Source organism: Phaethon aethereus (assembly GCF_964289735.1).
Source record: "Phaethon aethereus genome assembly, chromosome: 3".
NCBI lineage: Eukaryota > Metazoa > Chordata > Aves > Phaethontiformes > Phaethontidae > Phaethon > Phaethon aethereus.
The window spans coordinates 36,370,503-36,391,703 of NC_138576.1; the positions used below are offsets into that span (position 1 = coordinate 36,370,503).

The 21,201-nt window shown below is 43.9% G+C and overlaps 2 protein-coding genes across 2 annotated transcripts in view; both read right to left on the reverse strand.

Moving 5' to 3' along the window:
• LOC309403925 (filamin-A-interacting protein 1) overlaps positions 1–21,201 on the reverse strand; it is a gene marked incomplete at both ends in the record, with an annotated part of 72,286 nt that overhangs the window by 21,409 nt on the left and 29,676 nt on the right. The window lies entirely within an intron of this gene.
• LOC309403721 (filamin-A-interacting protein 1-like) lies at positions 490–19,066 on the reverse strand (the record flags this gene model as incomplete). The annotated part of the gene is made up of 2 exons (XM_081997968.1): positions 490–2,380; positions 19,014–19,066. The coding sequence occupies 2 exons, from the start codon at positions 19,064–19,066 to the stop codon at positions 490–492; spliced, it is 1,944 nt and encodes a 647-aa protein (XP_081854094.1).

A 21,201-nucleotide genomic window follows, 5' to 3' on the forward strand; every position in this document is an offset into this window, starting at 1 on the left:
GCCAACATTATTACGACAGAAGACAACAAAATCCACATCCACTTAGGATCCCAGTTTAAACGCTCTCCCAGTGCTGCACCTGATGGTGCGAGTCCTGTCATAACAGTCAGACCAGTGAACATAGCTCCAGAGAAAGAAGTTGTGACTGGTACCGTCCTTCGATCGCCCCGGAACAACCTGTCCTCGCGACCTGCAGCAAGCAAGGTGACAAGTACTATCACTATAACGCCTGTTACAACGTCTTCCACGCGAGGAACACAATCGGTGGTAAGCAGCATAGTCTCATGATGTAGTCTTCATGCTGAGAAGGGAAACCATAGTCTGGGTTTGAGATACAGGAAAGAATGGGTGTTTTGAGGAGAAGCTCTTGACTTCCCTACGTCTATTCCAGATACAAACTATAAAATCAGAATTTGCCTGATTCGGTTATATTTGTACCAGTGTTGGATGCTGGTGTGCTTTTGGCATTATCTCCCAAAGGAGTAACTTTCAAAGGAAGTCCCTGCAAAGTTCCTTTAAAGTTATTTTCATAATGGCAATCCTGTAAAATTGCAAGTGAGAGACAGACAGGGGCAAAGAATGATGGAGATGACAGTAGGGGGTGGATGTCACAGGAACATCGATCATTCTTCGTCCATTTATGCTGGGCCTCAGAGCACGGCTGTAACGCTTAGAAAGCTCCAGCTCTCTTGTTAGGTTCAAAACTTCCTGTCCCATGCTCTTGTTTTTATTTTCTTCCTCCATAAACCTTTGCTGCAGAACCGAATAATCAACTTGGAGCTGAGAAAGCTGGTCTTCTTTGTTCATCAGCTCATGGATTTTTTCCTTAAGAGCTTGAACTTCTGCTTTTAAATCTCTGCTTTTGGCCTCTTCCAGACGAAACCTGTGCCTCAGCTCTGCCTCTTGGCTCACTGCTTCACCTTTTTCTATTGCTTTGGTTTTGGCAATCTGGAGCTTCATCTCCTCCAGCTGTTGAGAAAGAAAGTTAGCTTTATCCTGCTCAGTCCTAAATTTCTGCTCTAGCTGATCATATTCATCCTCTGTCTTCATCAGATCTCCTTCAACCACTTCCAATTGTTTGAGACGTTTTTTCAGTCTTTCAATTTCAACAGTAAGTTCTTTAATCTTGTTGTCCTCATGACCACCAGGCTCTGGTCCTTTCCTGGCTCTACCTCTTGTAATTTCTCTTTCAACTTCCTCTATACCATCAATTCTTTTCTTTAACAGGTCAACTCTACAGCTTAGTTCAGAAGATTTTTCTTCTTCGCTTCTCAGTTTGCCAATTAACTCATCCCTTTCCTTTGTCAAACTAGACACTTTTTCCTCCATTTCAGATTTCAGTTTCAAAAATTTCTTACTTTCTTCTATCAGTTTCTCTGTCACATCCATAACTTTACCTTGTTCAACTTTAAAATTCTTGTTTAGACCCTCAACCTTTTTTTCTTCCTGTTTTATTTTTTCCATCATATTTTTTCGTTCATCAACCAACATTACAGTAAATGACTTCAGCTTTGTAAGATCATCTTTTAAGCTTATTTCAGCCTTTTCCAACTTGCTTTCTGATGCCTCAAGGTCTTTCACACGAGTCTTCACCACTTCCAACTCATTTATCAAATCCTTAGTCAAATTCTTTTCTTTCTCCAGGTTTAAGTGTAGCTGGGTGCATTCAGACTTACTTTTACTGAAAGCTTCTTCCAGCTTTTCTAGTTCTGACATTCTTTTCTGCAATTTTTCCACTTCAAGTTTCAATTCCTTGCTATGGTGCTCTTCCTCTTGCAGTTTATTTTTCAGCTCTTTACACTGGGATTCAGTTTTTGTGATCTCTTCATCTTTCCCCTCCATTTCAAGCACACGTTTGCGGAGGTTTTCTACTTCTGCCATTAAGCTAGAGTTCCCACATTCCCCTTTTGCTATTTTATCTCTTAGTTCTTGAAGTTCCTCCTCAGCTTTTTGAAGATTTTTGTTAGTTTCTTCTAGCTCCTCTATTCTTCGAGTCAACCCCACTAACTTAAGCCTTAGCTGTCTATTATGTGACTCTTGATTAGCCAGTTTAGCAGTCATCTCCTCATGTTCTTGAGAAAATGATGACGTTTTGCGTTCAAGTTCTGCCTCTAACTTCATCAGTTTTTGTCCATCTTCTTTTGTTTTTGCACTAATAATTTTAAGCTTTTCTTCTTCTTCCTTTAGTTTTTGATTTAAGTCCTGTATTTTCTGGCTTTGTTGACCAAGTTGTTCAATATGCATTTGTCTTTCATCCACCAGCATGAGTGCAAATGATTTGAGCTTGACTAGTTCTTCTCTCAGTTTATTGAGTCTCTTTGTATGTTCCTTCTCCTTCCGGGCTTGATAGATCTTCTCCTGCTCAAGAAGTTTTTTCAACCTGAAACAAGTTAGAAGAGATGCATTAAAATAAAAAATATATACATATATGTATATTGGTGTATTTCTCAATTTTTAAAATCACCTTTTATCTTTTTTTTTCATTAATAACCTATGTCTTTCAAGAAATAACTACCTACTACATTTCCAAACTAAATATTTTAAATTATCGAAGTTAAAGGAAAACTATATAAAATCAACTAGAAAGCTGAAAAGCAGTGAAATTTTATACATTCATAGATAACAAATAAATCAGGTTTTAATTCCTTTACATTTATTTCTCTGTTAGGATGATGTTGGTAAAAGTATATAATATCCCAAAATGACAGTTATATCTACTCATCAATCCGTTTATATCAAACTAGTTTTACAAGGTGGATTCCTCCTTATGTCTTGCATACACAAAAATGTGTAAATTAAGATAAAAAATGAAAACTAATTGCTATATGCAGCCATACATAAATGGATCAATCCTGGTTATAAATAAACCAGCAGGACAGAAGATTATGTTAGCACACAACTGATAATCATCTGGGCATCACAGGCGTAAGAAATTATCAGGAAGCTAAATTTGCCAGCAGTGACTATTACGTTAAAAGGTTTGTTCTTCCAGGCACGTTTCCATTTACAAAAATAGATTTTGTGGACTGCAAGAGTCAGACTAGTCAAACCTTTGGCTACAGCTAACCTCGGCTGGAAAATGCTCTTCTTTATACAGTCTGTAATACTGTATTTTCAGACAATATAACAGCTCGCAATAGATGAGTGAGGTGTATCCTCAGAAAGATAATAAAGACCTACATTTTTCAGCCCTACCCACGCAACATTTCAACGGAGAAACTGTAAGCAATGTAAGTATTTTATATCTGTGATTTATATTCAGGATGCATTGACATCAGCACGGGAAGTTCCTGCAACATGTGGTAAGCACAGATTTATGAGGATGGTGATCCTCAGCTGACAAAGAGGTACAGCTAACACGGGGATAGATCCCCTATTAAAGTAACAGCCTTATTGTAAAAGCAGCAGTACGACTTAGAAAAGAAGACACGGATCTGCACGCTGAATTTACGGTGCAATGACATGTTTTTCAAACCACTGTAACTCCCATATCCCGTATCAAGACACATGTGATGACTCAAATCCACTTGCCTTGCTTACCCTACGTTTGAGGCTTTTCAACTTCTTTGTAACTGAGACACACAGTGAAGTGATAATAGCAGAGCGACTTCCCCTCCGTGAACTAACTTGCTGTAACTGGAACACCCATACCTTAGCAAAGAATGACTTCTATCAGTATTTTTATCTTAAATGCTGGATTGTAGGTGGTAGGGGGTGAAGCACAAAAATACGTTCCTTTCTGTGGCCCCAGCAATGAAGTGGTGCAAAGAGCTCTGGGGCACGATGTTCCCGGAGCCCTCACCTGAACTCTAAACTCATAACAACAGTCGTATTAACTTGGTCCTCCAGCAACTGTTAATGTTTCACTCCTCGTTCCTCGGGGACCAGAATAAACAGGAACTGGAAAGAAAAGCTATAAGAAAAGAGAAGGAAGTAAGAAAGCAGAACACAGGATGCAGTAGGTAGGGAAGGAGAAGGCTGAAGAATGCATTTGGAAACAAGAGTCGGATAGGATGTGGGAGTAAGAGAATAGTAGGAACCAGCGGGAGAGAGAAAAACAAACAAACCTTACAGCCAACCTTGCTAGGTCACAGATTATTCTCAAAAAAATTTCTTTAGTTTTGGCAGCTCCTTGGAAAGGACTGAAAAGGCGTTCTGGTGGATGTCATTATGGGTCAACTTAGAATGTCAAAAGGTAGAAAAAGACCCGCTGCCACTCACAAAGCACGCACTTTTCACACTGAAGAAGGAACTTTATTAGCATGCAATATACTCCCTGGCTGCTCTGTCACACTGCTTCATGCGAAAGTTTCTGCCAAGAACTCTCCCACAGGCTACATTTTTAAAGAAATAGTATGCATCCTTCCACAAGATATTATTTGCCGCCACACAACAGTGTGCCCTAACCTGGTGGTGCTCTAAGTGACCCATCTCCCAAAGTCATGAACTTATGTACAAGAATATGAGGTCATCAAAATGGAGAACATTTACATTCTCCCTTGTCCCACAGGAAAATTTTAAGGTGACCCCTATTTAAATCCCAAATAAAAAAAAACCCCAGAAGACAGCATTTTGTTTTCTTTTTAACAGTCTTGCCGCTTGAAAGCCTACCTAGAGATGCTCAGAAAACTTCCTATGATTTTGAATTCCTAGGCTGTTCATAAAAGGCACGTGTGATTTTCACCCAACAGTTGCTACAGGTGGTACACACCAGCCAGGCTGCTAAGCAGAATGCAAAACAATTCACTGGCTCCATGATTACCTGAGAGTCTACCTGGCGAAAATTACCAAAAAAGCCACTGAAAAAAACCTAAATACCTGTTAAACTAAGACAAAGAAATCCCGGGGATAAGACTGAGCACCAGGAGAAGAAAGCACATTAGCACTGTCACTGCCTTGCTGTACCTAGCAGAAGAGTTAGCAGTGGGGAGTAGCTGGCCTGGCCCCTCTGGGAAAAGCAAAAATAAAGCACGGTAGCTGTGCCAATACGTGGAGGTGAATTTGCTAACGTGTCTGTTCTGGACAAGGTAGGAAGCACCGTGCAGCATTTTATACTGCCTCAGCTTTTACACAGTGAAGCCAGACTGCCGAAGATTTGACAAGTGAACTTTCACAGAAGATACTTGACAATACTTCCCTTTTCCATGTTCTGGGAAACCGCATCTAAAATCAGGTTCTGTGAGGGATGGGTGGGAAAGCAGCATCCAGATCTGTGCAGATGCCAAAGTCATAAACAAAATCTACACCTTTTCAGTGTTACTGCTAAACACAAAAATAAAGCTGAGTTTAACCTTGCTTCTGCTTTCCCATCCTTATACAACTCTCATATCTCAGTGGTTAAAGTGGAATTTCAGCGCTGATGTTGTCCTCCTCTTGACCCTTACAACAGATTTATTATCAGGCTTCTCATCTGGCTGCTGCTGCTGCTGTTTGCTAAGTAATGCAGACCTGCATGGCCTCCGATGCGACACTAAAAGCACCTCAGAGACTCAGAGCACGTGTATCTTCAGTGTGTTATCCAGAAGCAACTGCACTCTGGATTGTCAAGAGGTTGAACGCACCTGCAGTCAGGGTCAAGAAGAGAGGAGAGGAGAGCTTAGCTTTAATAATAAAACACTGGGCTAGATATAGCCAAAACACTGACAAGCCAACAGTTTTGTACCCCCAGTCCCTGTATTTGCTGTCTTGGTTTGGTTTTTTTTAGAGATGGGGAGAAATACTCGGATAAAATTGGATAACCTGCATTCCTCAGTGGGAGTCTCAGGGGCTCAGCACCCAGACCGCAGTGGGGAAGCAGGCAGATCTGTTCACGTTCCTTGTGGAGAGGGGTACTGTACCTCCTGCTCCTCCGTGGAGCAAAGCACTGCCGAGGCCTGCCCAGCACCTTTTTTCCCCACAGGTTGCCACACGTATCATGTCAAAACATGCAGCCCTAGTCATTCCCTGAATATATGGTCTTCTGCTGCCCTGAGGGTCCAGGTAGTCTCTCCCTCTCTTTGCTATCTGTCCTCGCTACAGTATTTGAAGAACGGGTGCCCTACAGCTCTCCAGTGTTCAGGATGATCACGCTCCCTCTTTACAGGAAATGTGACAAATAAAATAGCAAACCCTTATGTATGAACACATGCAAAGTGTTAACTGTCTCCGTTAAAGACCCAGGACAATGCTGTTCCCTGTTTTTGTACCACAAAGGAAGGTGCCTCTGACCCTCTTCAGCATGGGGCAGGACACTGGCCGACAAAAGCTACTGATGCAACCTCGCGTGGTCCCCGCTGCGTCGGGGAGCTGCGTCTCCTGCGTCCCTCCACAGACTGCAGCCTTAGCTGTTCACAGCCGCACCGGGCAGTGCCAGGGCAGCAGGAGGGAGGTCTGTGGGCAGCAATGCCGGGGAGTTAGGAACGTGAAGACTTTCAACAACCAATCTCAGCTTGCAGAGTGAGCAGACACCAGAGTGGAGGAAGAGCAGCTAGTTTTAACCTCCTTCATGAATGGTGTGCTGGAAGCAGCCAGCGAGGAGGAAGGTGGGAGTGGGTGGGCAGTAACCAGGCCCTCCCTGTCCTTCCTTTGGTGCTGAAGCATTTTATTGCACAAGGTCTTTCCGCTTCCCCTTCCCTCCTCCAGGCTTTGGATTGATCATCAGAAGGACAATGGGATGCTGATAGCTGCTAAACCCTATCCCTCCAGAGATGGGGCTTCACTGAATCATAGAATCATTTAGGTTGGAAAAGATCTTTAAGGTCATCAAGTCAAACCATTAACCTAACACTGCCAAGTCCACCACTAAAACATGTCCCTAAGCACCACATCTACACATCTTTTAAATACCTCCTGGGATGGTAACTCAACCACTTACCTCAGCAGCCTGGTCCAATGCTTGACAACCCTTTCGGTGGAGAAATTTTTCCTAATATCCAATCTAAACCTCCCCTGGCGCAACTTGAGGCCATTTCCTCTCATTCTATCACTAGTTACTTGGGAGAAGAGACCAACACTCACCTCACCACAACCCCCTTTCAGGTAGTTGTAGAGAGCGATAAGGTCTCCCCTAAGCCTCCTCTTCTCCAGGCTGAACAACCCCAGTTCCCCCAGCCGCTCCTTGTAACACTTGTTCTCCAGACCCCTCACCAGCTTCGTTGCCCTTCTCTGGACATGCTCCAGCACCTCAATGTCCTTCTTCCAGTGAGGGGCCCAAAACTGAACACAGGATTCGAGGTGCAGCCCCACCAGTGCCAAGTACAGGGGCAAGATCACTTCACTATTCTTGCTGGCCACGCTATTTCTGATACAGGCCAGGATGCTGTTGGCCTTCTTGGCCACCTGGGCACACTGCCAGCTCATATTCAGCCAGCTGTCAACCAGCACCCCCAGGTCCCTTTCCGCCGGGCAGCTCTCCAGCCACTCCTCCCCAAGCCTGTAATGTTGCATGGGGTTGTTGTGACCCAAGTGCAGGACCTGGTGTTTGGCCTTCATTTCTTTTATTATGGTTATATTCCTGTGCTTTGTCGTACCATTCCGGACCGCCTTGCTCAGGCTGGAGCTAATCACTCCTTCAGGTTCGGATCGCAATTTTTCCTTAAAGCAAGTCTGGCCAATACCATGCAGTTTTTCCCCATCAGCTATATGCAGCTGCCAGAAATTCCGGTTATTGTGTCAATGTATTTGTAAGACACAGTTCTGGTTTACAGTGTAGACACAGTTTGGAAAATGGCACATTGGGTAAGTTGGGAAGAGGTGTCCAACACAGGTAGGGCTTTGGTCTGCTGAAAGAAAGTCCCTGAGTCTGCCCTGAAGGACAGGTGACAGAGGACATGGATGGCTGTATCTCCTTCTTCCAGTGAGAAACACAGAGGGGTTGAAGTTGCTGGAGTCTGCTGGTTAGCCATCAGGGTGGTTTAACATCCTCTGTAAGGCTGATCAATTAATTGAATCAATAAAGCCACAGACTTTGCTTAACCACATACATTGGTTTTCCTGTTTTATTTCTGCATATGTCAAGTTCGGTAACTGAGATGCAAAGGAAGGAACCCCACAGTACCATTTTCACAGCATCGCTTCTCAGACCAGAGCAAAATTTCAACATGGATTATAATTTACAGCTGGAAAATAATGTTTTTGTGTTTTTGAAAGACATTGCAATAGTTTCATACCAGGAGAGCTCCAATGGGCATTACTGGATTTTAGATGGGATTTATTTATTTGTAAATAATAAAAGCAGTAGCATCAGCAAGACCTTCACTAAAATCAAGGATTAGTTCTTGTCTATGGTTGCAAAAGAAAGTACAAATAGTGGTCAGTAGGCATTTTCTTGACTTCCAAAGGATCATAAACCTCATGACTACATTTGAAATACAATAAATGTAGCAAACTGGGAACTATAAAAACTCTGCTTAGCACTGATAGCTGATATGAGAAGCCATTCTCCAAAATAGCTTACAATATTTTATGAAAATACAAAGAAGTTTCAGTTATCAGGGGAAAGATGCTCAGTGATTTCCCAAAACCCACCTCTCCCCTCAAAAAAGCATTCACTTCAGAATGTTTTAAACAGAGCATGCAAAAGTGAGAAGCCCCCAAAACACTTCTTGAAAATTAAACCAGTGTTTGCATTGCCCTTTCCGTTGGTACTTCCATCAAGATGAGAAACCACCACAAATGCTCATATGACCTTTCCCATCTCTAGCGTAGAAATGGGCACTCACCTATGGGAAGAAACCCTGGTAAGGCAGGGCAAGCCAGAGGGTGACCTGAGAAGACACGAGCTGCCCCTGCCATTTGCATACCTGTGAACATTTTGGCACCACGTTTCAGCTGCATTGGCCTGGTTCAGCTCCCTGCTTTGCAAACAGACTAAGCCAAGCTTTCCAAGATGTCTCCCAATGTTTAATGACGCACCCGCAGGAAGGGGTAATGTGGTGGGCATTCTGGAGAGAGGTGGAGAGCTAGTTCCCCCTGCCTACCAAGACAGAGGCAGCAGGAGGAACAGCAGGTAGAAGGAAGAGGATGGGAAGGAGGGAAGCGGGTAAGGTTTCTGGAGGACCTTTTAACTGAGTTTGTACACAGCCTAGAGGTCCACAGAGCTGCTCATGGCTGCTCTAGCCATCTCAGATGCACTGCTCCTGTAGTACCTTATCTTGCCATTCAAATTCTGAAAAGTTTGTGGTAATGGGATCGACTTCTGTTCTCTTTTGTGGACAGCCAGTAAGTGGGGGCTAAGAGAAGGGAGTTAACAAGGACTTAGTCACTCTCAGGATGAGCTGACCGACAGCTGATGAAGGCTGCTTCCTCCCCGAGGGGCCAACAGCATTTCTGCCACTCACACAGCAATCCCAAGGAGGCACTGGGAAAGCAAATGCCTCTCCAGGCTTGTCTTTCCACTTCAACCCTAAAGAGTTTGCTACTGCATATGCAGAGTTAGAGGGACTGGACAACTTCCTAGCGGTAGCTAGAAAGCTGCTGCCCATTAAGTGATGTGAGAGGCTGCTCGCTGGAATCCCGGGACAATGAAAACCAGCAAGAGGTGATTTAACTTAATAAAGTGAGTTCCCTCCTCTTTTTTTTTTTTTTCCTGTTTAATGTACAACAGCTGATTTTGAAGATTATTTCTACAGCCACTGGGAAATCCTCCACATCAGGACTATTTCTGAGTGCTTCTGTGTTTGGGGACAGGCTGAGATAACCAGAGGCTGAATTTCACCGATCCTCTCTGATTCAGCTAAAATCAAAGAGACCCAAAAGGTGGTCAGGCTCTCTAGGAAGCAAAACTGGAAGTGGCCTACCACTCAAGTTGGGCAATTAAAAATTAGGTAACACTTTCAAATTATCAGCTTCAGTCCTTCCCTCATACGCATCTCAACTGAGGGAAGAAAGATGTAAATGAGATCAGGTCCCATGGCAAGAAAAATACAGCACATCTGTGTTACTTTCTCCCTTCTAGCCACTAAACTTTAAAGGAAAAGGACACAGACAGACGTTTGAATGACCTTGCTACAGAACTTCCCGAGTTGCCGTTCAGTTTATCACAGGCTCAACTCCGAAAACAAATAAAAACTGGTAAAAAAAATCGTTATCAGTTCTAGTGACTCTAAAGACAAGTTTCTGCAGCTACCTACTACACAAAGTTGAAGTGTAAAAAACTGCATATTCTTCACTGCTGAATTAACTTTTGAGAAGTGATTGTATCAGATTATATCAAAAGCAAGTTAATATTTTTGCTACTTCAAAACTACATGACAGTTCCCAAATTATACGGAAAGAAAGAAAACGTTTTCTTTACTTAGGAGGACCCATTCCTTGTCTTCTACAACAATTTTTCCTCCTCTCTTTGTTTCTAACACTTGATTTTGTAAAAATTAAAATCCAGTTTGCTGAAGTAGTTCATTTGTGTTGAAACGGTCTTACTTCAAGTGAACAGTGAGTAAGGGCAGCATTTTGGGATATGAACACTTAGCAGATGCAGTGTCCCACCACCTTTCCAGCACCTTAAGAAAAGCACCAAAGATCTTTAAGAACAAAACACAACCAAAACCAGTCCGGGCTATGGAAACAGGTCAGTCAGTTTTTTTTTCCAGCCCCCCAATTACGATACCCACATCAATTTCGCAGGTCGGAGGATGGGGAGGGGGATGAGCAGAAGGCATGCAAACGGCATCTGCGAGAAAAGGAAGCAGCAGCAGCGCTCAGCCGAGAGACGGAATTTGCCAAACCTGTCTCCGAGCTGCGGTTATCCTTCCCTGACCCCTCCATGCGCCGTGCGAGCGAGGAAGCCCGGCAGCACAACCCCACCGGTTGCACCTTCCCGGGCTCCAGCCAGACATTACCATCACCGCAGCTCTGTCCCGTCCAGCCCGGCCGGGGCGGCGGGAGCGGGGCTGCCCCGGGGGCACGCCGAGCATCCCGCGGCCCCCCGCCCCGCCGCGCACACAGACCCGGCTCCAGCCTCCCGCCGGCGCCTACGCTTGTGCCCAGTGCCTTCAGTTAAGCGGTGAAGCGCGCATGTACAAGAACAATTAACTCTGCTCAAATAAAAAAAAAAAAATCGGAATTCTCTTACCTGATAAATAGACTTTTTTTTTTTTTAAGCAACGCAAAAATAATTAAAAAAAGAAAAAAACTGGAAAGTTTTGCAGCACGACCCTCCCCGCGCCGGCTGGGCCCCTCCGCCCGCGGGGAAGGCGCCCTCACGTCACTGCCGTGCCCCCCGCGCGCTGCAGGGTGACGGCTGCGCCCCGCCGGGGGGGGCGGCGGGGCCCGGGGGGGCGCGCGGCGGCGGCGCCGCATTGTGCGCTCCCTGCCGGGGCGGGGGGAAGGGGCGGAGCCGCCGCCGCGGCTCGGCGGGGCAGGAGGGGGCGGCCGGGGCGGCCCCGGCGTGGCGGAGCCGGGCTTCTGCCCGCGCCTCCTTTTAGCACCGCTTTCCCGGGGTTTGTGATTGACAGCCCCCTCCGGGCTTACCGTTTATAGGTTAACGATTAAGAAATACTAATCTGGTCGCAGAGAGCCGCTGGGAATTGCTTTCGCTTCACTGAGCCGGCGGGGAGGAAAGCGTCCCAGTCCCAGCTGCCAGCTCATTCCTCTGACCCCAGGAGGGTCCCTGTTGCTCTTCTCCCGTCCGCCTGGTGTTGGAAGCGACAGTGCTGCTGGTGGGGAGCACTGGCTGACCTTAAGATGGGTTGATAAAGGCGTGAATACATGAAGAAAATCCCCTGTGGATTTAACAGGCATGCAGGGTTGGTTTTGAAGGTTCGTGTGTAGTAGCAAGGTTAACTGAGAGTCTGCGTGAGGTCTGAAAAGCACAGTTCTTCTAGCTCCCTGCTTTACAGAAGGCCTAAATCAGCCCTTTTGTTCCCAAACCAACATAAAAGAATTTTAGGATTCCTTCTATTTGCCTAATGATTCCCTAGATTGCCCATGGTCACCTAGTCAGTCTTTACAAGGGGAACTAGAAACCACTCTTCCCTTTCCTTTCCCCTTCCCTTTCTCCTTCTCCTTCACCTTTTCTTTCCTCTTCCACTTCCCGTTCACCTTCCTCTTTTCTTAAGAAGCTCATAATACCCAAAAAAGCTGAAGGCATATCATGTCAAATATTATTGTCCACAAAAATTGACCAGTGTGTGTTTACATTCTTGAGAAGCTACCTATGTAATTCCACGTTCTGTCAATATTTTTCCTTGTCACTCTCGCCTCATTCAGCATGCAGGCTTGACAGTGCTCATCTGAAAAGCAGGTGCTTAATGCTTGATTTTATGCTTAATGATTGATTTTATTCGAGGCCCTATTTGCTCTGCTGAGAACAGAATTATTCATTTCTGGGTGGGAGATAGAAGCACAAAGGGACTAGGGCTTTGGTTGGACACCTGCTCCGGGGTACGTAGGATGTGGTTTTCAGAGCGCTGCAGCGTGGGTGCTACGTCTGCTCAGATCACAGCCCAATTTGCCTCCAGCCCAGGAGTGGATGCTCCAGACTCTCACCCATCAGAGCTCCGATTTCCAACAATCTCCCCAAAATGAGAATCAGTCTTAGACTGAAAAACGTTCACAACCCATGTAATTAGCTTCACATGGTTTAACTAGCGCCGTGTAGGAAATCCGTCACACAAACTCAACAGGGGTAGAGTCACATTTTCCAGGGAAACATGTACCAGCCTCAATCATTCTCTTTCTTTTTATATTCCCCTACCTCATTTACTAAATACTTTCCAAAAGATGAAGCTGGGGTCCTACAGAGAAATCGTTGCCTCTTATGTGCAAAGCTGATGCATCTCAACGTTTCTATTTTTACAGCGTCAGAGGAAAGGTTTCTGTACATGACTTGTGTTTGATTATGCGATTACAAATGATCGCATGCGTCGAGCAGACCAACATTACGCTTAACCTACTTACCGTGTCCTTTGTAATCCTAATAACTGTCCTGGTAGAGCTACGTATTCTTTAAAAAGAGGAAACCACACACAATGGCAAACACTAAAGTAGATACCCACCACCGAAATTCAGTGGTGCGGCATTACATTGGCGCTTAAGGAGATCGTTGGAAGAGTTTAGATCCTTTAGATTGTCTGCATAAAAGTCTGCACTCTCAGTTAACAAAATAATCGATCGCAATAGCAAGTTGTCAGCCTTGAGGCAGATACCAGAAAGGCACAGAGCACTTTGCAAGCAGGTTACAAAACTATCTGCTGACAGACGGGTTTGTCATCAGCAGCTGAGCGCAAGGCTCTGCCCCGCCGGCGCTGCTGGCTCTGCAGGAGGGCATCTGGTCACCCACCCTGTCCCGGCTGGCTCTGCGCTCTGAGCTCGTCGCACAGCTCGCCCCAGTCCCGCTGCACCCACCGCTCAGCCCCAGGCCTCTCCTCACCTCTGCACTCTATTTCTGACCCCCACCTCTCCCAAATTCGTAACCCTCCTCGATGTCCCCTCATATCTGCTCTGGCTCTTATCTCATCTGTGATGCAACGCTTGGGCCAGGCTTCAACTGCAAGCGACACGTCTTCCCTCATGTGTGTCTTCATGGTCTCAGCTCAGAGCAGAAATTTCAGGGACGTTAAGAGGATCTTAATATTTATATTAGGAAAGCAGCTGTGAGTTCATAGCAGTCAGCTTTGTACAGATGTGACAAGAAGAAGGGAGGGGCCACCGGGGGTCCAGGTCAGAAGAGATCACCTGTCTCATGAAGTCCAACCACTCACAATCACAGCAGTGGACTCCTGCCCACACCAGAGACCTCAAGGGATTACCTCTACCCATCACAAATTTGGCAGCAAAAAAAACAAAAGCCAGAACTATAAGAACTAGGAGAAGACCAGAGGGTGACTGAGGGCATTGCCAATGTCCCTGCCTGGCAAGGGATGTGTTAAAGGGAATGCCCAGAGGATGCCCCAGTTTAAGCCACTGCCTCTCACCCTGGTGCAAGCAGTGTCATCAGGAAACGCGCGGTGTCCTCCAGAGGGTGCCACATCATAAAACCACAGAATGGTTGAGGTTGGAAAGGACCTCGGAGGTGTCTAGCCCAACCCCTTGCAGGTCCAGTTAACAGCAGGTCACACAGAGCCTCCTCTACTTGAGTCTTGGACACCTCCAAGGACGGAGACATCGGAACCTCTCTGGGCAACCTGTTCCAGGGCCTGACCAACTTCATCTTGAAATAAATCTAAATTAGGCTGGATCACTAAAACAAGGCGACATACATACACTGCCTCATGACTGCCACCAGCCAGTGATCCCCAGAGGGGACTTATTCTGGACTGCCAGCTCCCTCAGCTTACTCTGCAACTTACAAATAAAAGCACAGGGAACGTGATGTCACTGAAGTTGTCTGGGTATGAGCCAGCAGACAACTTGCTGCAAGACTTGTTAGAGAAAGGCAGCATGGTAGTGGTGAGTCTACACACCCTGCACTAGCTGAGATATGTCTGTACCACCACCAGACTTCATAGTTCAAGTATTCTCCATCACCAGTCCAACTACTCCGGGTACCCACCATGAGACACTACCAGAGCTATAGAGGACATCATGTAGGATATCACAGCTAAGGTCAAACAGGCCTTTAACCTTTAAAACTTTTCTTTTACTACGTAAGAATCAAATTATGCGTATATATAAAAATATAAAGGTACTCCATATGTTGTTATTTCTCAAGAGTACCTTCACTTTTAAGTCACATCAAAGGCTGGGAAAATCTAACTTGCTCCCCAGAATTTCATGAATCTTTTTCTTTATGCTTTCATTGGGATGAAGTAGTCCAAGAAACACATTCCTGAGCAAAGCAGCACTTGCAACATTGTGAGACCAGATAAGAAAAAACACCAAGACATAAAAGCAGGGGAGGGGATAGATCGGAATCCCAAATTCCAACTCACCTCTCAAAGTCAGAAATTGTACTGTGCATCTGGCACAGTTGTCTGCTATAGAGGAAGGTAACTGAGAAGCAAAAGATGGAATTGGTTTAACTATTTAATGATGTGCTAATAGACTACACATTTCTTTGATAAGTTGCTCTTTTTAAAAATTCACTAAACTCTGCACAGCAATGGATTCTTCTTGTGGATCTTAGAGACTTGTAACAAATGATTGCCTGATTATAAAATTCTCTGTAAACAGGGCTTTGTAACCTTTCTAGCAGACCGCCCTGCTCTCTGTTGGCTCTTTATCTTTCAGTGCAGAAACACATGTAACATTTATAGTGAAGGCAGCTCTTGCAACTCTCTCCAAGTTCTCTAACATGTTATGGAAAGCCCAAATATTTCTGTTTGTGCAAAAGAAAACTTTTCCTACATTTGTGTTTACATACATACATACATGAAAAAGTACACTGTGTTGCTTGCCAGACTTATTTTTTTGTTTGTTCATAAAACTTTCAAAGCAGTGAAAATCTTCCACCATTATTCTGGGGTTTTTTTCCTTCTTTTGGTAAGTCAAACTCATTTGGTAAGTCAGACCTGTCCTCCACATTCTGCTTTGCCAGCTGCCTACTCTAAGCATAACAGACATTAATGATTTCACTGGCATTTTGATAGAACATGAAAACTTTGAATACTGAGGGAGGGGAGAGGCTGATTTTAATTTGCTGCTGAAGATACAGTGAATAAGGTGATCCACTTGCCCTTTTGGAGACAAACAAATAATGAAGAAAAATACAGTAAATTCTTGAAACATGACTTTGTAGGAAAAGCCTGAGAAAAAGACTTCAAGTTGGGCTCTGTGCTATTATATCTCAGGCAATACATTTTATACGGCATACGTCATGCACACTAAAAAACTTCATTTGGTGAGGTGCACTGACAACTGGCTTTGTTCACCTTTGTTCTTATTTAAAACAGGTTGTTCTGTGCAGCTGTTAAAGAAACTGTATGCACACACACACACATTTGCACATAGACTTTTTTATTACTCCTCAGATCTTTCTAAATAAGTCATGCTGCCTAGATTTTAGATTATTTTTCTCTTGCAACATGAAAATTGCCCTATCTTAGTATCTGCTGCCCTTTACGGAAGCATGATTCAAAAGTTTAACAAAAGCATTTCTGGCTTTGTTTTCCTTTTCCACTTTTTTTTTCCCTTTCTGGTTTTCTGCTTTAACACTAGTGTGTATCCTTTTGGTATCTGGCAAAGCTCAGTATCTGCAATACTGGTGGGACTGCCTGAAGCAAAAGTGATTACAGCTCAAGTAGGATCCATCTACGTCAAGGATACTGTTTTATAGTATGTTTTCATCATTATTTTGTGAATAAGCACCAACAACCTCATAGAGGCAGGCTGTGGCCCTTTGACCAAAGCATCACTGGAGTCAGGGGAAGAGGTGCCCAGGACCTCTGAGAAATGCACATGGCAGGATGGTTCCTTGCTGCTCCCTGCAGACCTGCCATTTTTAGCATTGGCTGCTTCACATATCCATGCGTTATCAGGGTACCCCACTAATGCTATCTTTACCTGCTCTGGTCTTCACCCTTGTTTTTTCTAAGTTACTCACTTTTGATGTGCTACGTGTTCATGTGGAAAAATGACATGGAGGAATCAACTTGAGGCTTTGAGAGCAAGGAGAGATGTGCCTGTTCTCAGCTTACTGGGAGAAACTTAGTCTTTTGGTGGTGTCTTGGCCTCGTTTGCACAAGCTGGGTCTGGGACACGAATTAAGCCTGGCTGATTTTCACCTGTGTATTGCTTTTGTTCTGTTGGCAGCTGGCCCTCTGTTGTTGCCCCTTCTGCTGCCTCTGCCTTACCTGACTTCTCCAAGTGTGGGTTTATAGACCAGAAATACCCCATGTAGAGATAAGGGTCACATTTTTAAGCATGACAATAAATAACTCATAAAGAACAGTGGTGAATATTCCCTTACTGGAAACTGAAAATCAATACAGAATTACTTTTTTGCCTAAAGTGTATCATCTGTTGGTGCAAACAAGTTCTGGGAAGTCCAAGTGCCTGTGCTATACTGCATCAAGCCACATCACCAATATGATGCCTTCCGCTTCATTTTTGCTGTATTTTTCTTTATATGTCTTCTTCTGCTTGCAGCTCAGTCCCCCTTCCATCTTCATCTCTTCACCATCTTTCTTCCCACATTTTTGTTCCCTCTGTTATCCACCTGGAAGGCTCTGCTTTCACTAACAGCTAGTCTGCCTCACCACTCCCTCTTTTCTCATTAATGTCTTAATTCAGATTCACTTCCCATATTCTTTGTCTTGTGGCTGCCATCCCCTGCCCTAGACCTGCCTCTTTGCTATTGCTCCTCCTTTACCTTCCAGTTCCATCAGTTCAGTTCTTGCCCCGTTGCTCTAACTCCTGCTGACCTTTTCTGGACTTCTTTTTCTTTTGTGTTTCTTCTCACTGACCCCTTCTCGAAGGAAGGTTATCCAGTGACCAACTGGGACTGAAACGCAACTGAGTTCTACACCTAAAACTAAAGGTTGTCCACTTCACTGCTTCTCATTTGATACACGACTGAAATAATGTGTTGATAAAGTGAATAAAACAAGTGGGCAGGAAAAACAAGAGAAAACAGGCGCCAAAGAATTGCTGCTTTGTTTTAGCATCAAGCAACCCCAGTGATGGTCTCTGGAGTCACCGTGAGAGGGTCTCAAACATGGGAAAGTGTTAAAAAAAAAAAAAAAGTGAAGAGAAAATCCAGAAAATCTGGATTTAGGAAGTAGCATCATTCATATAAATGCATGCATTGGGCTAGTCAAGTGTGGAAAAGCTCACACAGCTGTACAAGAGCAATGCAGCTTGAGAGCTAGAGTCTGCTTAAGTGGTCAATATAAAAACTCCATCTCCCTCAATGCAGGGTCTCAGATTTTCTTAGAAATGTAGGCTGTGTGGGCACTGGCTTATATCGTATTTGGCACCTCAGTCACAGCTTGACATAAGGAGAAAACAACACACACCTATAAAAGCAGAGAAAAAGAAATAATCTCATGAAGATTCCTTCTTGATTTTTAAACATGACTTCCTGTGAGCACCATATTCAGCGATTTAGCAAATAATGAATCCTCAGTAAAATTTTCAACTGCTGTAAAAGAGCAGTCAGCAGCTGCTTTTACGAACTGAAGAGGTACTGATAGATTTTAACAACATCAGCACTGGGTAATCCTGGCTGTCACACCACATCCTAATATGCTGTGTCCCAACTGTCAGTCTGAAAAGGCTGTGAAGGTATTTCTATTAATTTTCATGCCAAGACCCTTAGCACTTGCCCTGAACACAAAGGAGCACATACCTGCCTACCACATCCACCTCACAACCCCACCTTTGCTTTTTGCCCCTCTGTTCTGGCGGTGCGGCAGAAATGGACACCTTCCCTCCCCCCGAAAAAGCCCCCACAACCCAAAACCCACCAGAAACCCCCAAAGTCATGGAAAAAAAACCAAACAAAAAACCCCTACACCTACACAAAGCTTTTCTGCTACCACATGGTTCATTACTACAGCTCATGCAATTCTTAGGTTTGCTGCATGTGTTAGAGGATTTGTGTTTATTGAGAGGCACTTATAGAAGAGACCGTCCCCACTGTACACCCCACAGCACTCATCCGGGGGGTAGACTCTCCCAAGATTTGAGCCTGCTATATTAACCTCCTACTTGTAGTTGCTTAGAGCAGGATCCCAAAAAGACTCACATGGATTTCTGGAATGCAATTAATGAAGAATTTAAAGAGGGAAAAATAATTTTAAAAAATCAACTGAACAAAAGAACCCCACACATATAAATCTGAATGTTCATAGGCACCTGATTTTTTGGGCAGATCTGTGTCTCGGTCATCCAAACTTGCTGTTGCACATACTTGGAAGTCCCATCACCTTGCCTGAGCTGAACATCATTCTCCACCTGAGGTTATTTGGGCCTCAGGAAATACATGTCTTTACACACAGAACGGTGAGGGGCTTGTTCTGAGGACCAGGGAGACACAGGCTGACCACAGCCATCGCACAAGGATGGGAGCTGTAGGTGCTTCCATTCGAAGGAAGACTTACAAGGGGGCTTGCAAGCGCCTGTGAGCTGCATTGCTTGCCCAGGGAGTGGCATACCTGCTTTCATTTCTCTTCTCAGTCTGAAATAATTCCAGCTTGCACTGCCCCATTCCGAGATGATGGCCTGACCACCAGCCTGTTGAGCATTTGGATGGCAAAAGGAAAGGGCAGGGAAAACTCATATACCTAGGTGGAGAGCAATCGAGGAGAAACCAGGCCAGTTTCATATAGCAAGTGTGAATTAGAAGGTGTTCTTCTTGCCTCTGCTCGCCTTAAAATTTCTTTCTACCATGTCTGTGTTGCCCTCTAAAACTGCAGGGCTTACGCATCCTGGCCCTGTTGTTTTCTAATCAGGTATTTGGTTGTCAGCTGTTGACTTCCACTGAGCATCCTCATTTACAAATCACTATTATTTTAAAAAATTTTATAGTGACATAAGTGCAAATGATGCCTCACACACACAGAGAGGCAAAATCAGTTTGGAAAAGCTTACAGCCTGCTTGGTAGAATCAATAGGCAATACTGACCAAAAATAATTCATAATACAAAGGCGGTATTTGGCTGTAGAAATTATGTAAAAATAATACAGTAATAAATTATCATTATAAAAACCAGAAATGCATATAAAAGTTATATAAAAATGAAATCATACAGGATATAAATATTGTTGGTAAGTTATTTTGCTGGAGAGCAAACTCTTACCCAGGAGCTGTAAGAAACTGCCATATGTAATACATTTATATGCATATATATATTTCTACAGGTACATATATGCGGACTGACTATTTTAAGATTTTCAGAGTTCCTACCCTGATTCTCATTATTTCCATTAATCAAGAAGAGCTCTACTAACTTCAAAGGAACTGCAACAATAGTGGCTTTGTGCTCGTAAAATCCAGCGTCAGGCTGGCATTTTTACAGCTTGGTTATTTCCTAAGACCTGAAGAAGCTGCATGTAGAGGGCTCAGCGTGCTGATGAGGGGCACAAAGCAATAGTGCTTGCCACCGAAAGCAAGTTAGACCAACAGCACTTGGTCTGTCAGGTAAGGACGTGAGCCAGTCAAACCAGGATACACTTTTCTCTGTCGTAGGGTTAGCAGTGCCCACCAAGCGTGAGCTGTGCGGCAGCAACTGCACCAGTAATGATGAAAGAGAATTTGTCTATCCCTTTCCAGTTCCTCTGAAAATAGACATTTTAAACAGAACTGTACGGGAACTTTCATCCTGTGATATATATACTTGTCACCAAGAGATACTTTTCACCCATGACGTAATTGCTATCATCAGAAAAGCATTGCTGTCACTCTGGTATAATTTAGCCTCATTTTCTGCTCATTTCTTTATCTTTTCTCATTAGGGCATTACATATTTGGCTACGTTACTATTTAAGCAACTGGATAACAGAGCTGTGTGAGTAATTGATTTTTCACTTCCAGAGCTGAACCAAAAATTCAATAAGTAATTATCAAAGAAAAAAAAAAAAGCTTTCTTTTTCTGTCTCATTCAAGTGAAAAAAAAAGTTTCATGTGGATTTCAGTGAAACATTTGTTCACCTTGAATAGTTAATTTCATTTCCATCTTTGTCATTTTAAGAAAAGCAGCAGATAGAGAGGACCACATCTTGGCCCCATTCACCAAACCAACAAGTGAAAAATCCTCACTTTTCAGAAGATGGGGAGACCTGGCCCAGTGAATTCCAGTGTCTGGGGGAATTTGAATATACAGGCACTGACCTACAAGAAGATTTTTCACCTCTTTCATAAAAAGAACTCAAAAAGTATGTAAGTGTCTTGTAAAAGTGGAAGAATTTTACCTGGCAAGAGTGGTAACAAGACACCCCAAGAGACTCAGTGATATGACCAGGAAGGCCTCCTCAGAGAGGTGGGTTCAGATGCCAACAAGTTGACGGGAGGATTGAAAGTCTCCCATGGTTCAGGTGAACGGCATAGTCACCGGGTTATTTGATATGGTTTTTTTGATTAGCTGGTCTTGTGAATTAAGCCACCAGATTTTCTTTGATGACATTTATAATAATCTTACACCCAATTTGGCATTTTTTAATGAGTTTTTAAAAAATTGGTCAAAACACTAACTATGGCAACACAATATTATATTCACAGGTTCTTTACAAATAAGTGCTGAACTATACATTTTGCATTCTGCTTTTCTTCCCCCTCACATTTGCACAAGCTTTGGCAAATTTCACAAGAATGTTTGGCTTGGATTTTTGCACCCCCTAGGTTTT